Here is a 19,212-nt window from a genome sequence, read left to right as displayed (position 1 = left end):
GATCGCAAGTACCCACAATTTAGGAAGGAAGGGAAGAGAAACAACCTTTTCTTTGCAGATAATGATGGAAGATGTAAGAAATTGATTTTTACATAAACAGGATGGAATCTGAGGTCTACTTTGCAATTGAACTGTAAGTCTGCACTTAGAATTATTCATGTAAAATCAACAACATAATGGCAGACTGCCTGCTATCACTGTTTTATGGCTGCTTAATCTATACACAGCTGTTAATCAGTGTACCAAATGTGTTTACACTGACCTTCAAGCCTTAATATAAATACAGAGCCAGAACGCTGCCATACTTGAGAGACCCCCAGCAACGAAAACAGCTCTGCCACAGTCAATAGTGCCTTGGTTTAGAGTTAGATTGTAAGGAGTAGAATAGGCCATTTGTCCCATTGAGTCTGCTTTGTCATTCAATGAGATTATGTTTGATTTGATAACCTCAACCCCACTTTCCTGCCTTATTCCCATAACACTTGATTCCCTTACTAATCAAACATCTGTCTACCTCAGTCTTAAATGTACTTAGCAACCCAGCCTCAATAGCTCCCTCCAGTAAAGAATTCCATAGATTCACTATTCTCTGAGATAAATAATCCTCCACATCTCTGTTTCATTTTGAGATTATGTCCTCTGGTCCTAGACTCTCCCATAAAAGGAAACAATCTTTCTGTATCCACCATATCAAGTCCCATAAGAATATTATGTATTTCAGCTTCCATGGTTCTAAAATGAGTACAAGCTCAATCTACTCAACCTCTCCTCATAGGATAATCTGTCCATACTCAGAATCAAACTAATCAAGATTCTTTGGACTATATCTTTCTATATCTTTCCTTCAATAAGGGGACCAGGACTGTTCACAGTATTCCAGCTATGGTCTGACCACTGCCGAGTATAGTTTTAGCAAGACCTCCTTATTTTCATGCTCCATTCTCTTTGAAATAAAGGCTACCAATTCATTTGGATGCAATCTTTTTGTAATTCATGCATGATGAGCCCAAAACCACCTGTGCTGGAGATTTCTGCATTCTTCCTTCTTTTAAATATTATTTACCTCCTCTATTCTTCATACCAAAAGGCAGGTGGATTAAAAATGGGATACGCTCCATTTCAGTGTGAGAATACCCTGTGCCTGATTGGGCAGCACATTAACTTTGAATTGTCTGTTAATCTTCATTATTGGGTTGTGCACAAAATGTCCTGCTGCCTGGATACATGTCCTACATGAAGTCCAGCTTTGTGTGAGGCTAATATTGGGTAAAGGTGGTCTGTAATTGTTAACGCCAACCTATGCATCTTAAATGGGACGTGGATTATGGCTACAGCACCATCTCAAAATATCTGGGAAAATACTTTCTTTTAATTTGTTCATAGGATATGGAATGTTTTTGATGAGTCTGGCATTTATTGCCCATTCTTACCCTTTGAGAAAATGATAGTGAGTTGTCCTCGTGAACTACCGCAGTCCATATGGTGCAGGTACACCTTCAATGCTTTTTAGAAGGAAGTTCGAGGTTTGATCCAGTGACAGTGAAGGAACGGCAATATAGTTTCAAGTCACAATGGTCCTGACTTTGAGAAGATCTTGCAGGTCATGGTGTTTCCACCTGCAGCCTTTGTTCTTCTAGATGATTGTGGGTTTGGTTGGTGCTGCTGAGGAAACCTTGTTGAGTTCCTTCTGTTCATTTTGTAGACAGTTTACACTTCAGCTACTTGTATTGGTGGTGGAGAAAGTGAATATTTGAAGAGATGGGTGCCTTTGGCCTGGATGATGTCAAGGTTTCGTGTTTTGTTGAATCTACACTAATCCAAGAAGGTGGAGTGTTCTTCAACACACATACCAGAGGTGAGTAACTACAGAATTCTTAGCCTTTTGACATGTTCTTGTAGAGAAGTATTTATGTTGTTAGTCCAATCAATAATAACCGTACTGTATTAATAGCAGTGGAATTCAGTGAGCCTGTCCAGCCCAAGGTACAGAACATGCTTAGGGAGGAGGATTGTGGTATCTGGGAAATTGTCAGTTAGGTATGATTTGATTACAGTGACTCTACGAGGCTGTCGCTTGACTAGTCTGTAAGACAGCTGACCCAAACTTGGCAAAATAAAACTCCTAGATGTTGGCAAGGAGGATTTACAGGGTTGTCAGGCTGTGCTTATCATTATCATTTCTGGTGCCTACATTAATGTCCAGAGGTCCTTCCAATATCATTCCTTTTAGACTTTGCAGCAGTTTGATACAACTGAGTGGATTACTAGGCCATTTCAGAGGACATTTAAGAGCCAACCACATTGCTGTGATCTGGAATCAAATATTGGCTGGAATAGGAAAGAACGGGAGATTTCCTTCGACAAAGGGCATTCATAAACTGATTGTTTTTTATGACAATCGACAATGGTTTCGCTGTAAAACCTAATGAGACTAGTAATTAATTCTAGATCCATTAATTCATTTTAAATTCAACCAGCTGCCGTAGTGGAATTTGAACCATTTCACGGAGCAGTCACATTACTATTCTGGGTGGCATGGCAGCTCAGTGGTTAGCACTGCTACTTCACAGCGTCAGGGTCCTGGGTTCGATTCCTGCTTCAGGCAACTGTCCGTGTGGAGTTTGCACATTCTCCCTGTGTCTGCGTGGATTTCTTCCAGGTTTCCTCCCACAATCCAAAGATATGCAGGTTAGGTGAATTGGCTCTGCTAAATTTCCATAGTGTTAAGTGCATTAGTCAGGGGTCAACGTAGGGGAATGGGTCTGGGTGGATTACTCTTTGGAGGGTCGGTGTGGACTTGAAGAGCCTATTTCCATACTGTAGGAATCTAATCTAATCTAGTCCAGTTACATAACCACTATGTGATAGTCTTCCCCCTTACATGCCTTGTGGACATGCCCTGGATTTCATGAATCAAACTGCAAAGATAAGGGTGAATAGCTCTACAATAACTCTACCATGTGAGAGCTCAAGGCTAAGGGAGTAAACCTTGACAAAACAGACAGATATGTAAATCTGTCATCTTTCCAGCAACCCGTGCAACCAAACCAGTGCCAAACATAACGTTTGCTTTCCTTTCAATCTACGTCACTGCAGGCCAAATATGAGAAAACCCAGATAATGGTGAAGTGGTGTTTTGATGATAAGTGACTGTGGTATGTGTGAAGTGACAATGCACAATTGTGAAACAGCATCACAGATTTATAAACTAAGATTTACCCAAGTATTGAGTACAAGAGTTGGGAGGTCATGTTGCGGCTGTACAGGACTTTGGTTCGGCAAATTTTGGAGTATTGCATGCAGTTCTGGTTTCCTTCCTATCAGAAGGATGTTGTGAAACTTGAAAGGGTTCAGAAAAGATTTACAAGGATGTTGCTAGGGTTGGAGGATTTGAACTATAGGGAGAGGCTGAACAGGCTGGGGCTGTTTTCCCTGAAGAATTGGAGACTGAGGGGTGACCTTATAGGGGTTTAAAAATCATGAGCGGCATGGATAGGGTAAATAGGCAAGGCCTTTTCCCTGGGTTGGGGGAGTCCAGAACTGGAGGTAATAGGTTTAGGGTGAGTTAGGAAAGATATAAAAGGGACCTAAGGGGCAACGTTTTCACACACAGGGTTGTGAATATATGGAATGAGCTGCCAGAAGAAGTGGTGGAGGCTGGTACAATTGCAACGTTTAAAAGGCATCTGGATGGGTGCATGAATAGGAAGGGTTTAGAGTGTTATGGGCCAAGTGCTGGCAAATGGGACTAGATTATGTTGGGATATCTGGTCAGCATGGACGAGTTGGACCGAAGTGTCTGTTTCCAGGTTGTATATCTCTATGACTCTGACTCTAATTGCCTAGACATTTCCTTCTTTCCAATGTTCATTCTATACTAAAACTCATCACTTTCTCAGGTATCTCCTTCATGGCATGCTTTAAAAACTGTTGCTTATTCTTTTTTTTGCGCTGAGATTGTTTTGCGCAAGATGCATGAAAACAGTGATTGGAACAAAGCATTTTGCATCGTGTGTTATGTCAAGCACTCACTAATTCATAATTGCACAATTTGGTTGTGCCAGTGCTGGACTCGGGTGGACAAAGTTAAGAATCACACAACACCAGATTATAGTCCAACAGGCTTGTTTGGAGGCACTAGCTTTCGAAGTGCTGCTTCTTCATCAGATGGTTGTGGAGCAGAATCATATGACACAGAATTATAGCAACAGGATTGCAGTGTCATGGAATGTAATATTAAACAAATTTAGCTTGAGTCTTTCATCTTTTAGAATGATCATGTTAGTTTTGGTTCCTTCATATGTAAATCCTAGAACATTTTCAAGTTACATTCCCAAGATATCTTTTAACAATAGGTGCCATCTCAGCTCAGATAATGTATTGAAGGTATGAAATTAAACTCTGTCTGTGTCCCAATGTTAGGTCAGACTGATTCTGTCTATATACAGAGTGTGTGTATGTGTAATGGGGTGTAAGTTTGTGAGAGGGTGCTTGTGTGGGTGTGAATGTGGGGGGTGTATGTGTGAGTGTATGAGAGAGGGTGTGTGTGTGTGTGCGCGCGCACGCGTGTGTGTGTGTATATAGTGCGGTGGAGTTACCTGTAGTGCAAAATGAACCCAAGGTCCCAGTTGAGGCCATTCCCATGGGTACTGAACTTGGCTATCAGCCTCTGCTCGGCCACTGTGCGAAGTTGCCTGTCCCAAAGTCTGCCCTGGACAATGATCACTCAAAGGTCTGAGGCCGAATGTCTCGGACCACTGAAGTGTTCCTTGACTGGGATAGAACACTCCTGGCTAGTGATTGTTTTGCGGTGTCCATTCATCTGTTGCTGCATGTCCTGAAAACTTCAGCAGTCTAGGTCATTCGGTCTTGGAGCTTTGGGTGACCATCCTCCAAGGCAGACTTCGAGACAGGCAAAATCACAAAGTGGCTGAGCAGAGGCTGATAGCCAAGTTCGGTACTCATGGGGATGGCGCCAGGCGGGATCTTGGAATGACGTCACATACAGGTGACCCCACTGCACTGTTCACTCTCACACACACGCGCGCATACACACACACACACATACACAACCCCCACACTCACATGCACCCTCTCACAGACTTATACCCCATTACACTCACACACGTACACACATTCTCTCAGACACTCACACCCCCATGCTCAAATTCACTTGGTCTCCCCTGCACATATACACACACACAAATTTGTAGGGTGAAATTATACTTGCAGAATTATTTTATTTTGCTCAAAAACTGCATAAATCCATGTAAAATTATGTAATTCCCACTTTAGAAGTAGAATCAGTCTGACCTAACATTGGGTTACAGACAAACTTTAATTTCACACCTTCAATGCATTATCTGAACTGAGATGGCACCTATTGTTAAAGCCATATTGAGAACTTTAAAAAAAGTTCTGGGATTTACATATGAAGGAACTGAAACTAATATGATCACTCTAAAAGATGAAAGACTCAAGCTAAATTTGCTTAATATTAATCACTGCAATCCTGTTGCTATAATTCTGTGTCATATGATTCTGCTCCACAACCACCCGATGAAGAAACAGCGCTTTGAAAGCTAGTGCCTCCAAATAAACTGTTGGACTATAACCTATTGTTGTGTGATTTTTAACTTAGTAATTGCACAGTCTATATCCTGACTAAGTTGTCGATAAATTGCTCTGCCAAGCATTTCTAACTAAGGTCTCTCCCCACTGCTGCAAATAAACATTTTCTGCTGGACATAGCACAATTTAGGTACATTATCATGTTATTATATAACTATTATAATTATATCTTCTCTATATTTTCATAGAACTGCATCAATTTAATATGCTTCAATCCCCATTTAGAACAGCACTTTCTCTTGCACTGATGCATTATTTATCTCTTTACAGTCTTATTACTTTATATGAATGTGATGGTTAGTGTCAATTTGTGGGGAATTTTGTGTCATGGATTTGTGTTCACTTATAACTTGATTAAGCTTAGCTTCTTTATGGCCCGTACAGCCTCCAAAGAAAGGAAACTTTATTCAAATTAGTCCGTGTGATCTGAAATGCAAGCCATGGAAACACAAGAGAGAGTGTCCATCCATTACATGACAATGATCTGTTCCATTCTGGTAACATTGGAATCTGCTAAAGTCACAGCAAGAACAATATGCGTTTATTTGAATCATTAAAAGAGAATATCACATTTTTTTGCCTCATTGCAGCACAGAATCACACTAAATACAATAATATAAAATTGAAATCCACTAGGTTATAGTTCTTTAAATTTATTTAGATTGATTCTTTCATCTTTTAGAATGGGATATGGTGGTTTAGGTTCTTTATTATGTAAATCCCAGAATTACATTCTCAACACCACCTTACCACCATATCCCATTCTAAAAGATGAAAAACTTAATCTAAATTTGTTTAAGAACTATAACTTGGTGTTGTGTGATTTTTAACTAAAGTTGTTTAAGTATCATTACAACTTCATGACACTGTAACCCTTTTGCTATAAATTCTGTATCATATGCTCATGTTCCACAACCACCTGTGAAGAGGCAGTGCCTCGAAAGCTAGTGCTTCCAATTAAAGCTGTTGGACTATAACCTGGTGTTGTGTGATTTTTAACTTTGTCCACCCCAGTCCAACACCGACACCTCCACATCAACATTAAAATTATATAAATAGGAGTATGGTAAAATATAAAAATTGTGATTCATGGAAGTCACAGCTAATCTTTCCCCACACTGCTCTTTAACACTGACGTGATGAGATTCAGCCAATTAATTTTTGGTCATAGTACTTGTTGCCTGAATTTGTTATTGTTGACTTTTGTTTAATCACTGAGCAAGACTGTGACTTAGTTACAATGAGCATTAAATAAACCATGTATTGTTGACTAGTTATTGCTCAAATAAAAATCTTATGAATTAGGTCCTACTGAGGTTCCTTTTCATTAGACAGCATTTTGATGTTCCTACTTAGCCGTGTTTTTTCAAAATTAAGTTCCTATTATTAAGGCATTTGCACCTGTCTGTTGCCAAAGTGCCAGGTGGATGATTGATCTTGGCATCCTTCTGAGGACCTAAGTGTCACAAGTAATTCAGCAAATTTGATTCATTGCACATCTGCTAAGGAATGGGTGAACACATTGGACATAATAAAGACTGTGGGTTCTGACAACACTCCATCTGATACTTATTATTGTTCCCTCAATCCAAGCTGTTCCAATGCAGCCACAGTACTGGCATTTACCCAAATCACCCACGTATGTCTTGTTCTCAAACACCAAGACAATTCCAATCTAGCTAATTACTACTCCATCAATCTACTCTCAATCTTTCGCAAAATAATGGAAGGTGTTCTGTAAAGTGCTACTAAGCAGCACTAACTCTGCAACATCCATGGAGAGAAAGCAAGCCAATATTTGAGTCCAAATGATTTTTCATCAGATGACTCTTGCATCTGAAGAGTAATATAGACTCGAAATATTAGCTTACTTTCTCTCCATGGATGCTGCCTGACCCACTGTGATCTCCAGCATTTTTTGTTTTCAGTACAGATTCCGGCATCTGCAGAGATTTGCTCTTACTAACTCTGCAACAGTGTGTTCATGGATGTCCAGTTTGGGTTCCAACAAAGCATCTCAGCACTTGACCCAATTAGTGTTACAAATATGAAGTATGTTGGGTTTTTAAAATTTAGGATGAAATGGAGAAATTGAGGTCATGACCTGTTCTGAATTCTGCATAACAACAAGATCGGTGGCTTAGTTGTTAAAGGTGGCCCAGGTTGTCATACTGGGAAGAAGATGAGAAACAATGACCAGGACATCTATGCTGACGATGAATCTCTCAGTCTCACAGAAGGAATGAGAAATGTCAGGTTTTTAAAATGATTATTATTTAACTTGTCTATTTAATAGTGTGGTTTTAAGAGCAGGTTAAAGATTGGGAATTCTGTAATAACCTTCTGACTCCTCAAAGCCTGCCAATTACGTGCAAACACAGGTCAGGAGTGCAATCAAATACAATCCAGTTGCCTGTATGAGTGCAGCTCCAAACAATGCAAGAAACACAACACCACTCAGGACAATGCAACTGTTTTGATTGCCATCCCATCCAGGATGTGAAATAGTTGCTCCCTCCACACCTGGTGCATATGTTCCATTGACAGCACCTTCCAACCTGTGACCTCCACCACCTGGAAGGACGAAAGAGCTAATACAAAATACCAATCCCTGCTGGTTCCTTTCCACACAACACACCATCTTGAATTGCATAATATAATGATTCTTCTACTATTTCTGGGTCACAATTTTTGAATTTCCTCTTAACAGCTTTGTGGGTGTTCCTACATTGCAGCAATTCAAGAAGGCTGCTCACCTGTTCCAAGATCAATTCAGGTTGAGCAATGAATGTTGGACTTGCATGAACAAAAAACACACAAATTGACTGCTGCTGCTCAGATTATTTCCCATTGACTACTTAACTCTCAGACATATGCATTTTCACTAGTGACTGTTGAACATTTTTTCCAGAGACAAGGTTCCAATGAATAACTAGTGCTCAGGCTACTTTTCAATGACCAATCTTTTGTTAACTGTTTGCTACTCAGATCAGTTTCCACCGAGCTAAGACAATTGGTACCTGCTAACTAATCTCCTGATCCATTAAAAGCCCACTGACCAATTACTGCCCATTAAGTTCTGTTTGGTTTCAATCCTGTTAATCTTATTGATCCTAGTGCTGCTTGGTTGGTGCTGAGACCAGTCATGGTTCACACCAGCATTGTTTCAAATATTACTTTCAAAGATTGTTTCAATTAAACCTACTGCTGAAAGGATCAACGCTGGATGGAAACCCCAGTCCTTTAATCCGTCTGATCCAAGGTTGAGTTTTAAACCGGCAGCACATCATTTCACAGTAGTGTTCTTCCTCCTCTTCCTTTTCTTCCTCTGGGGGAGGAGGTGGAGCAGGAGCTTCCCCAGCCTTCTTGGTTGGTGCTGTGGTATAAATGAATGGTCAGATTTGTTTGTGAGCAAGTTAAAAAGATTTGAGCCACCTAATGGAGCAAATTAATAAAAATGACATGCATTTCTATATTATCTGAGGACACAGGAAGTCTCAGGTCATGTCACAGCCAGCTAAGAACTTTAAAATGTTGCCACTATTTCAATGCAGAAAATATTACAGTAAAGAATCACAATGATATTTTCCCCCACTGCCAGAATGGGCAGTTTTACTTATCCTTCAGATCTGATATTGATTCACAGGACAGACAGAAATTCAACTTCAGCTTATATCCACTTCCTGGGAGGATGTGCCAGGAGTGTCTAGGTGAGGTGTAGGCAACAGAAAGGAGACTTGTTTTTTTCTATTAGTCTGGCCAGGCTTGGGACCTGAGACACTTGAGAGGAGAGTCTATAAACCCTTCTGAGCCATTCAATTCCTCCACTTTCCCCACCCACCTTCTGTTTGTATCTTCCTGAATTCCTCCAGATTCATTTTAATCGAGTACTACTGCTTAACATTTTGAAATCCTCCCTGAAGCGGTGTCAATAATCCAAATAAACTTTCCAGTCATGCCAGTCCATAATTTCCATTGTCACCCACTGTGCTTACCATCTACCTCTCCCAACTCAAACACCAGGACTCTAATTCTTCTATCCCTTTACTTACATGCAGTTGGACTTGCTTCATCTTCAGATGCATCGGGGTCAATAAGCTTTTCCTTCACCAGTTCTGTTCGTTCTTTAAAGCTTCTCACCAGTTCTTGGAGGCGCTCATTCACAATAGCACTAGTAATACTTGTTGTTGAGCCCTGTTTATCGCTGAAACTGAACAAGAAAACGGAATTCAGAAACTTTGAGTTTCCATATGTGATGTGTTGGATGCTAGCTTTAAGAAGATAGCTTAAGATTATTATTGCTATAAGTAGTTATGCTAAGGGACATACTGAACTAAATGCAAGCTTTTGTAGAATAAAAATTATTGCAATTCTAGTAGCCTTATGTATTCTTGTATATCTTGTCTGCTATTTTATCGAACATATTAGGCTGTGGCTCCTAATTGCTGTTAGCTTGTGGCTAGGGTAACTCACTGGCATTAATCCTCCTTTCTGTGCTTAGTCTAGGGACTAACTAGTGATTAGGGGTCGAGAATAGATCATGAGAGAGTCTTAACAATCAGATACTTGTTAACATAACAAAGTTTAGTTTAATGCATGATTAAAGTGGATGCAATTAGTATTAACTAGTTAGGCATAATTATAACTATCAGGAACCAGGAATCTGTATCCATCAGTATCTCATGCAAAACTAACTAATGTATTTCACCACATAAAGTCTGTGTGATGTCATCAGATTGGGTGGGGTTAATGTAATTTCAACATCAACCATTGCCTTTTACAACTTGCACTATTGTTGATTATGCAGCCTGTTGCTTTACTTTTGGACTGTGATCTTGGCAACATCTGCAGCGGTATGACTTCTGTGTGTGCCCTACGAATGAGCCACCTCACTCAGCCTGATGAAAGTGTGGAAACCCCCTTGGTTCTTTTGCTGCTGCTCCAGCCTCTGTTTCTACTCTTTTACAGCCTCTATTCATGGAACTGAGCAGTGGGATATCTGGGAATTCTACTTGTGCAGAAAGTTCAGCAGTTAATGTTTTATCCAAGAATTGACAAAATACAGGTATGTTTGAATAAAAATAACCAAGCAAAAGGATGGCATCACCAAATTAATTAAATAAATGAGACAAATTAAATCAGAATTTTTGCCTGTCTGCCTGTCTCTCCCTGCTCTTCTGTGATATTCAAATCTCTGTTACTTCCCCCCTCTCTCTTCCCCCCCCCCCAATATTTATTTCTTGCTCAAGTTACCCCTCTTGCTATCTGTTCATCATAAATTACAGTGAGCAACTATATCAGGAGCTTAGGTGTAAATGACTATTACTACAAATTAGGTGCATATATTACTGCACACCATCTCCGCCCATTGGAACCAATAGCAACCCTTCCGTGTAAAATGATTTGCAGCCAGAAAAACTTGACATCTTCTTGAAACAATCAGGGGAAGGGACTGTGGCAAAAATAAGCAGCGTCTGCAGCAGCAAGAGTAGCTTAGTAAAACTTAACATCAAAACACCCATCAACATCTGTTGGGCAAGCACCAACATAGGTCTTGCTAACTGACCTATCTTCAACCTGGAGGTTGGTCTGGCTATTCCAAGCTTGCACTGGTAATTCCTCGGATGGTTCATCCACATTTTCATGATAGGAGGACTTACTTCTGTCCGATTAAAAAAAAAATGAAATCATTGGTCATTTATCCATGTCAATTTAAAGATATCACAGAAAAATGTACAGCTGTACCAGTGTCAAGTCATGGCTTTATATCATCACACTCTTAGGAATGTGAGTGATTCAGTTGATGGTGGTCCTGTTCTGGAACTAGAAGAGTCTGGGTTCAAATCTCATTCCAGATTTGATGACCAAGGAAGGAGTGTTTACCAGACTCAAAGCTGGTTGTTAATCAGCCTGCAAAGTCTTTCCAACACTAAGCATTATTTTCCAAGGGAAGAAAGAATGAAACAATATTGAGTTGAACTGCATTTTCACTGACGGGATGGGAAAGAGACAAGTAAATTTTTATATTTCACATGAGAAACCAGGACAGACAAAATTTACTGGGTTTGTTTACAATAAGGTAAAGGAACTATAGTGTTATCAGACCATAGGGCTGCACTCTCATTAGAGAGAGAGAGAGAGAGAGAGAGAGAAAACTAATGGTTTAATCTGAGGGTCAGCATATCTCAGGCAAGGTTGAGAAGGATAATCCTTCATGGCATTCTCAGCCAGCACTAGAATTGAACCTGTGTTGTTAGCCTCAATCTAAATCCCAAGCCAACCATTCTCCCAACTGAGCAAAACTAACAAAGCAGTAAATCATCACTCAGCCTAAGTACCTGTATCTTTCATGCAATTATATTCATATTGATGAACACTGAAATACAGTCATGTAAAAGGAACAAACATTTCAAAACACTGAGAGCACAGCACTAATAAATGTCAGAGTCTCAAACCTGACATTTCAGCCTGTCTTTTATTTTCAAGCTGTTGATTGACTTGTTGCACAATTCCAGCACGTTCTGTCTAATTTGTAGCTTAAGGGTTAGGACTGTAAAGAAACCAACTCAAAATATAAACATTTTTACTGTTTGCCTTCTTATTTTTGAATTGGTGAACTGAATGACTCTTAAGGACAAGAAAGGGCAGACTTTGATCTATTCTTGAATTCAGAAAATTCCACACATTCTTGTTTTAAGTGTAGGCCCAAACCCTTAGTGGCTACAATTCAGACAAGAAAATTGAGTACAGCTTCAGGCATCTTAAGCCTCTGAAATCAGGCATTTTTCAGGTGTTTCTAAAGGGCTACCATTAAGCAAAGGTATGACTGAAGAACTCAAGTCTTGTGCATTTTATTACTTTGAAAGTGCAGATTATGCTTTCATAACTATCTATGTTAGATGGGAAAATGAGAAGGATAACATTGAAGTACTTGATTTCCATATGCAATTGTTACTGCAAATGTGTGGATTTTGCTTCAGTATCTGTGTGGACCTGGCAGTGATTTGACACCTGTGGAGTAAATTAAGTTTGGCAACTATTTAGGATGGAAGTGGTATTGACTTATAAAGACATGCGCACATCGAATATTAATTTTTAATTCATTGCCTGGAACTAAAAGCTGGAATTCTTAAAAAGACAATTTCTAACCAAAACAAAAGCCCTAACTGAAACTAAAAATGTAAGTCTTAATTTCACATTCCACTCCATTAGGTAGAGATGCAGAGTCTACAAAGGCCTAGCAGAGATAATTAATCCACAGAGGGTGTAAGCAGTTTCCTTCCTACTTTATTAAAAATGTTCACATGAAAGAAAGAATCATACGGAAATAAACTGGAAAGGACAAAGGACCTTAATTTTCTTAAGGTGACTGTGCAGAAGTACGAAAATAAAAGTTACTTTTTTGAAATGTGCAATGGACTTGTGAACTTCTGATGGTAGTTAGAGGTAAGTCATGTGACCTACCAAGCATTTTACATGAACACAGACTTCGACTGGCAGGAGACATTGCTGCTCCTTGTGGTCTGATGCTTGGTAAAATTAGAACAACATAATTTACATTTACAATAGTGAAAAGTTCCAATGAAATGTTTCACAGGAAACCTCTTAAGCTACTTTGCTACAGAATCATATCAGAAGATATTAAGGCAGATGGCCGAGAGATAGGCTTTAAGAAGGATCTAAAAGAGGGAAAGAGCAATAGAGAAGCAGAAGTTTAAGGAGGAAATTCCAAACCTTAGGCAGTGGAAAGCTTGAATGTGAGTACAGGAGTGATCATGAAAGGGATTTGGTGCATGTAGGACACAGAAAACAAAGTTTTAGATGACCTCAAGGTTATAAAGGGTAGAACCTGAGAGGCTGGCAAAGAATTGGGTTTTTAATCATTCTTGGGATTGGAGCATCACTGGCAAGGTCAGTGTTCATTGTTAAACTCTCACTTCCCTTGAGGAGGTCATGGCAAAACACCTTCTTGAACCTCTGCAGTCTTATGTAGTGAATTACTTCCACAGTGATGCTCGAAGGAGACACCAGTATTTTGTTCCAGCAACAATGAAGGACCGTCCATAATATTTCAAAATCAGAATGGTATATCGTTTAGAATCATAGAGTAATAGAGTAATACAGCTACCACTTCCTCCGGTAGTTCATTCCACATATGAACCACCCTTTGTTTGAAAAAGTTGTCCCTTCTAAATTTTTCCCCTCTCACCTTAAAATTATGCCCTCTAGTTTTGAACTCTCCTACCCTAGAGAAAAGACCTTTGGTACTCACCTTATCTATGCCCTTCATGACTATATAAACCTCTATACGGTTTTACCTCAACCTCCTGTACTCCCAGCCAATCCAGCCTCTCCTCATAACTGAAACTCTCCAGTCCCTGTAACATTCTTGTAAATCTTTTCTGCACCATCTCCAATTTAATATTTTTCTTCCTGTAGTAGGTACTCCAAAAGTGGCCTCACCAATGTCTTGTACAAGCTCAACATGATGTCCCAACTCTTATACTCCATGGTCTGAGCAATAAGCACCTTCTTACAGCGGGATATAGATAAGTTGCAGAGCTGGGCGGAAATGTGGCAAATGGAATTCAATGTAGCTAAGTGCGAAGTCGTTCACTTTGGTAGGAATAACAAGATGATGGATTACTGGGCTAATGGTAGGCTACTTGGTAGTGTGGATGAGCAGAGGGATCTTGGTGTCTATGTACACAGATCTCTGAAAGTTGCCACCCAGGTAAATAGTGCTGTGAGGAAGGCATATGGTGTACTGGGCTTTATTGGCAGAGGAATTGAGTTCCGGAGTCCTGAGGTCATGTTGCAGTTGTATAAGACTCTGGTGAGGCCTCATCTGGAGTATTGTGTGCAGTTTTGGTCGCCATACTATAGGAAGGATGTGGAAGCTTTAGAACGAGTGCAGAGGAGGTTTACCAGGATGTTGCCTGGAATGGTAGGAAGATCGTATGAGGAAAGGCTGAGGCACTTGGGGCTGTTCTCATTGGAGAAGAGAAGGTTTAGGGGAGATCTGATAGAAGTGTATAAGATGATTAGGGGTTTAGATAGGGTAGATACTAAGAACCTTTTACCGCTAATGGAGTCAGGTGTTACTAGGGGACATAGCTTTAAATTAAGGGGTGGTAGGTATAGGACAGATGTTAGGGGTAGATTCTTCACACAGCGGGTTGTGAGTTCATGGAATGCCCTGCCCGTATCAGTGGTGAACTCTCCTTCTTTATGTTCATTTAAGCGGGCATTGGATAGGCATTTGGAAGTTATTGGGCTAGTATAGGTTAGGTAGGACTCGGTCGGCGCAACATCGAGGGCCGAAGGGCCTGTACTGCGCTGTATCCTTCTATGTTCTATGTTCTATGTTTGCATCTGTCTACCTGTGACGCAACTTTCAAAGAACTATGTAGCTGAACACTTAGGTCGTGGACAACAATCCTCAGGGCCTTACCATCAACTGTGCCCTTGTTAATCTTACCAAAACATAACACTTTGCATTTATCTAAACTAAACTCCATCTGCCACTCCTTGGCCTATTGGCTCAATGATCAAATGCCTACCCTGTGCCTGTTGTCTTTGATTGTTGGAATGATAAAGTCTGGAGGTAAAAAGGAATAACTAGATGTTATTGTCTCTTTTACTGATGCCTCCAGACTGTCTGGACTGCTTGGAATTAAAAGTAATTGGCAAAAGGACCAGCTCTGTACCTGATTCCTTTAGTTGTTCAGTTTGTTATGGAGGCTGTAAATTGGGGGAAAAAACAATCTTCCATTCTTTCTGACCTGCTCCACGAACAGCTGACTCTGTATTTACTGATTCAGCCATTTTTAGCTACATAAATTAGAAATGACTTGTTCTGGAATATAACGTGAAATACTAAAAAAAAGGACCTTGCAGAATCTCCTGCAAGTGCACCTCTTCACTGCATGTGTCCTTGCAATCATTTCACCACTGCATGTTAACAGGAGTTGTTTAAGAATAAGTAGCAACCCTCTAGGAGCTTTAATTCAAATATTACCAGACTCAAACTCCTGACTTTTCCAATATATATTGCAAATACTGCAGTAAAATTACAGTTCAGCTCTGTGGGGTGAGGCATCTGAGGAGTTGCAATTGCACTCATTATATATTTATATACAGCACATAAAACTTGTATAAGTATCCCGGTAGGGGGCAGCCTGCATATACATCTGAAGCATATGGTTATGGATGTATCATTTTCTTTGTCTTCTGACAACAAATCTTATCTCCACATCCATTGTTATTCCAAGAGTCATTAAGTTTTTACAGCATGGAGAAAAGCCCTTTGGCCCACCATGTTCATGTCTGTCATCGAGCATCTATCAGTTCTCATACTGCTTTCCAGTACAGTAGCCTTGTATATTATAGCATTTCAAATGCTTATTTAATTACTTCTTAAATGCCTTGAAGGTTGCTGCCTCTACCACCCTTTTAGGCAGTGAATTCCAGACACTGTCTGAGTGAAAACATTTTTCTTTAAATCCTCTTTAACTCTCCTGCTCCTTACCTTAAAACTGTGCTCCCTGGTTGTTGACCTTCCTAATTAGCAGAAAGGTTTCTCCCTATCTAACCTACCTGTGCACCTCATAGCTTTGTACTTTTCAACCAGGTTGCCCAGGAAACACCATAGTGAATATCCTCTATACCTTCTCTCATGCAGTGCTCAATTTCTGTGTGTTCTCTGATCTGAAAAGATGACACAGCCCATCTTGTGGCTGGGCACCGGCCATTAGCTTTCATCCAAAGTAAGAGCAATCCAGTAATTTTGTTTTATATTATTCATTCATGGTATGTGGACATCATGTGACATTGGTTGCCTTAATTTCCCTGATCCATTCAAATTTAACTCGCTCTGAACTGACTGCACTCCATGCTCAGATCCAATCCTGACTTTATAATTGAGCCTACCAACAAGGATGTAGTTGTCTGTTGTACTAACCTCTACACTGCAGAAGCTGAGTGCCAGTTTTCAGACACCTACTCCTACCTCCCCCTAGACCATGACCCCACCATCGAACATCAGGTTATTGTATCCATGGTGTTCACTAATCTCATCCATCCCACGTTCACATCTCCCCAGGCCTCCAAGTTCATAGTTTCCAATCCCACGCAGCCTGCTACTACCTTCTTCCTAAAATCGCCAATAAAAGGACAGCCCAGGCAGACCCATTACTTCTGCCTGTTCCTGCCAACAAAACATATCTGTTCTACCTTGACTTGATTTTCACTCCCCTTGTCCATTCACTTCCCACTAACATCTACAATTATGCTGATACTTTACATTAACTTCTGAAATTCCATTTTGCCTCCCCTTCAACATGGACATGCAATCCCTTTAACGTCGATCACCCATCAGGAGGGCCTCAGGGCTCTCTGCTTCTTCTTAGAAAGAAAGCCTGAGCTGTCCCCATCCAGCACCACCATCCTCCATCTGGCTGAGCTCATTCTCACTTTGAATATGATCCCCAGTTATGCCTGTCTCTTTGTGGGGTATGTGGAATATGCCTTGTTCCAATCCCACTCAGGTCAGTTCCCAAAGTTCTTTCCTCAGTACATCAATGACATCACCAGTGTTGATTCCCTCTCTTATTCAGAATTGGAAAAATTGATCAATTTTACTTTCTATTTTCACCCTGCTCTCACCTTCACCTAGTCCACCTCTAACTCCTCTCTTCCCTTCCTTGACATCTCTGTTTCCACTTATGGGGACAGGCTGGCCACCAATATCCACTACAAATCATTGACTTCAACAGTTACAAGGACTATAGATCCTCATCCCTGTTTCCTGTAAAGATGCCAAATAATTCTCTGTCTCCATTGCAAATGTTCTGATGAAGTGACCTTGTGCAGTGGGCTTCAGAAATGTTTACCATTTTGCTCAACCAAGGATTTTCCACCACTGTTGTTGAGAGGGCCCTCAGCCAAGTCCGAATCAACAGCTGCACTGCTGCCCTCACCCATTCTCTTCCTCCTGTTATGGACCAGGCCAGACTCCCACAAAACATTTCAAGAAATTAGCCCAGACTCTAACTTTGCTCATTGTTTTAAGCATGCTTAAAGTGGATATTCCAGGAGAGATGCGGCTGGTCAAACCACTTAATTTTAAACAAAACAGAATTTATTTACAAGATTACAGAATGAAACACAAACAGAAGAGAACAGAATACTGAATAACTTAATGATGCTGTTCCAAATACTGGCATCAATCCCCACAAACACCCCTTGGCACAAAAGATAAAATCAAACAGAGTCTTACAGGTGAGAGAGAGAGATTAGATTACCTACAGTGTGGAAACAGGCCCTTCGGCCCAACAAGTCCACACTGACCCGCCAAAGCACAACTCACCCATACCCCTACATTTACCCCTTACCTAACACTACGGGCAATTTAGCATGGCCAATTCACCTGACCCACACATCTTTGGACTGTGGGAGGAAACCGGAGCACCCGGAGGAAACCCACGCAGACACGGGGAGAACGTGCAAACTCCACACAGTCAGTCGCCTGAGTCGGGAATTGAACCCGGGTCTCAGGTGCTGTGAGGCAGCAGTGCTAACCACCGTGCCACCCACAATGGCAGCATGGAAGACCCTCTGCCACGCAACCTTGTCAGCAGCCTCAAAACTAACTGCCTGTTTTCTGTGAACAGCCACTGCTAAAACCACACCAAACCAGAGAAAGACTGAGCTGGGAAAACTGGTCACTCCCCTTTCATTGTACAAATTGATTTTAAACTTAAAAGCATTCTTAAGTAGATAAAATCCAAACATTTCGGAGCCTGTGTCTTTACAACCTCCTGAAAAATATACCAAGGACAACCTAACCTAGTTAAAGGAGCATCATCATCACATCTCACACAGTACCGTTGAGTGTCCCCTGATCCTACTTACCACCCCACCACCCTCCACATTCAAAGACTCATAAGCCACCATTTCCACCACCTTCAGTAGAATACTATCACCAGACACATATTCCCCTCCTTTGTCAGCATTTCACAGAGATTGTATCTTTCTGAACAACCTGGACTACTATTCCTCCACCCTCAACACTTCCCCACGCACCCATTGCACCTTCCAATGCAATCCCAGAAGGTACATTACCTTCTTATTTCCTCCATCCTCACCATCCAAAGCTCCAACGTACCTTCCAGGTGAAGCAGTGATTTACCTACAGTTCACTCAATCCAGTCTATTATATTCACAGCTCATAATGTGGTCTCCACACTGGGGAATGAAATCCAGACTGAGCAATCACTTTGCAGAACACCTGCATTTGGTTTGCAAAAGTGGTCCTGAGCTTCGAGTTGCCTGCCACTTCAACCTTCCACCGTGTTCCCAATCCAACTTTTCTGTTTCAGGCCTGTTGCAGTACTGCAGTGAAGCTCAGAGCAAACTGGAATGCACAATCTCATTTTTTACTTCGGAATCCTGCAACCTTCAGGACTCAATATTGAGTTCAATAATTTTAGAACCTGAACACCATTCCCACATCAAGGGGCCAGTCATGTCATGGACTATTTATAGCACAGCCATCCATTTGCTCCTACTTATGGTCCC

The 19,212-nt window shown here is 40.8% G+C and overlaps 1 protein-coding gene across 1 annotated transcript in view; it reads right to left on the bottom strand.

Annotated features, from left to right (window-relative positions):
* Nucleotides 1-19,212, bottom strand: part of cngb1a (cyclic nucleotide gated channel subunit beta 1a) — a 136,950-nt gene that overhangs the window by 78,882 nt on the left and 38,856 nt on the right. The window contains exons 8-10 of the mRNA XM_060837514.1: nucleotides 11,198-11,293; nucleotides 9,684-9,841; nucleotides 8,837-9,007 (exon numbers count right to left, since the gene is read on the bottom strand). Of these exons, the coding sequence (XP_060693497.1) occupies nucleotides 8,837-9,007; nucleotides 9,684-9,841; nucleotides 11,198-11,293 (425 nt within the window). The remainder of the gene's footprint in view (nucleotides 1-8,836; nucleotides 9,008-9,683; nucleotides 9,842-11,197; nucleotides 11,294-19,212) is intronic.

The sequence above is a fragment of the Hemiscyllium ocellatum genome, chromosome 17 (genome assembly GCF_020745735.1).
Source record: "Hemiscyllium ocellatum isolate sHemOce1 chromosome 17, sHemOce1.pat.X.cur, whole genome shotgun sequence".
Lineage (NCBI taxonomy): Eukaryota > Metazoa > Chordata > Chondrichthyes > Orectolobiformes > Hemiscylliidae > Hemiscyllium > Hemiscyllium ocellatum.
The sequence above is the reverse complement of the archived record's forward strand: the minus strand, read 5'-3'. Positions and strand labels throughout refer to the sequence as shown.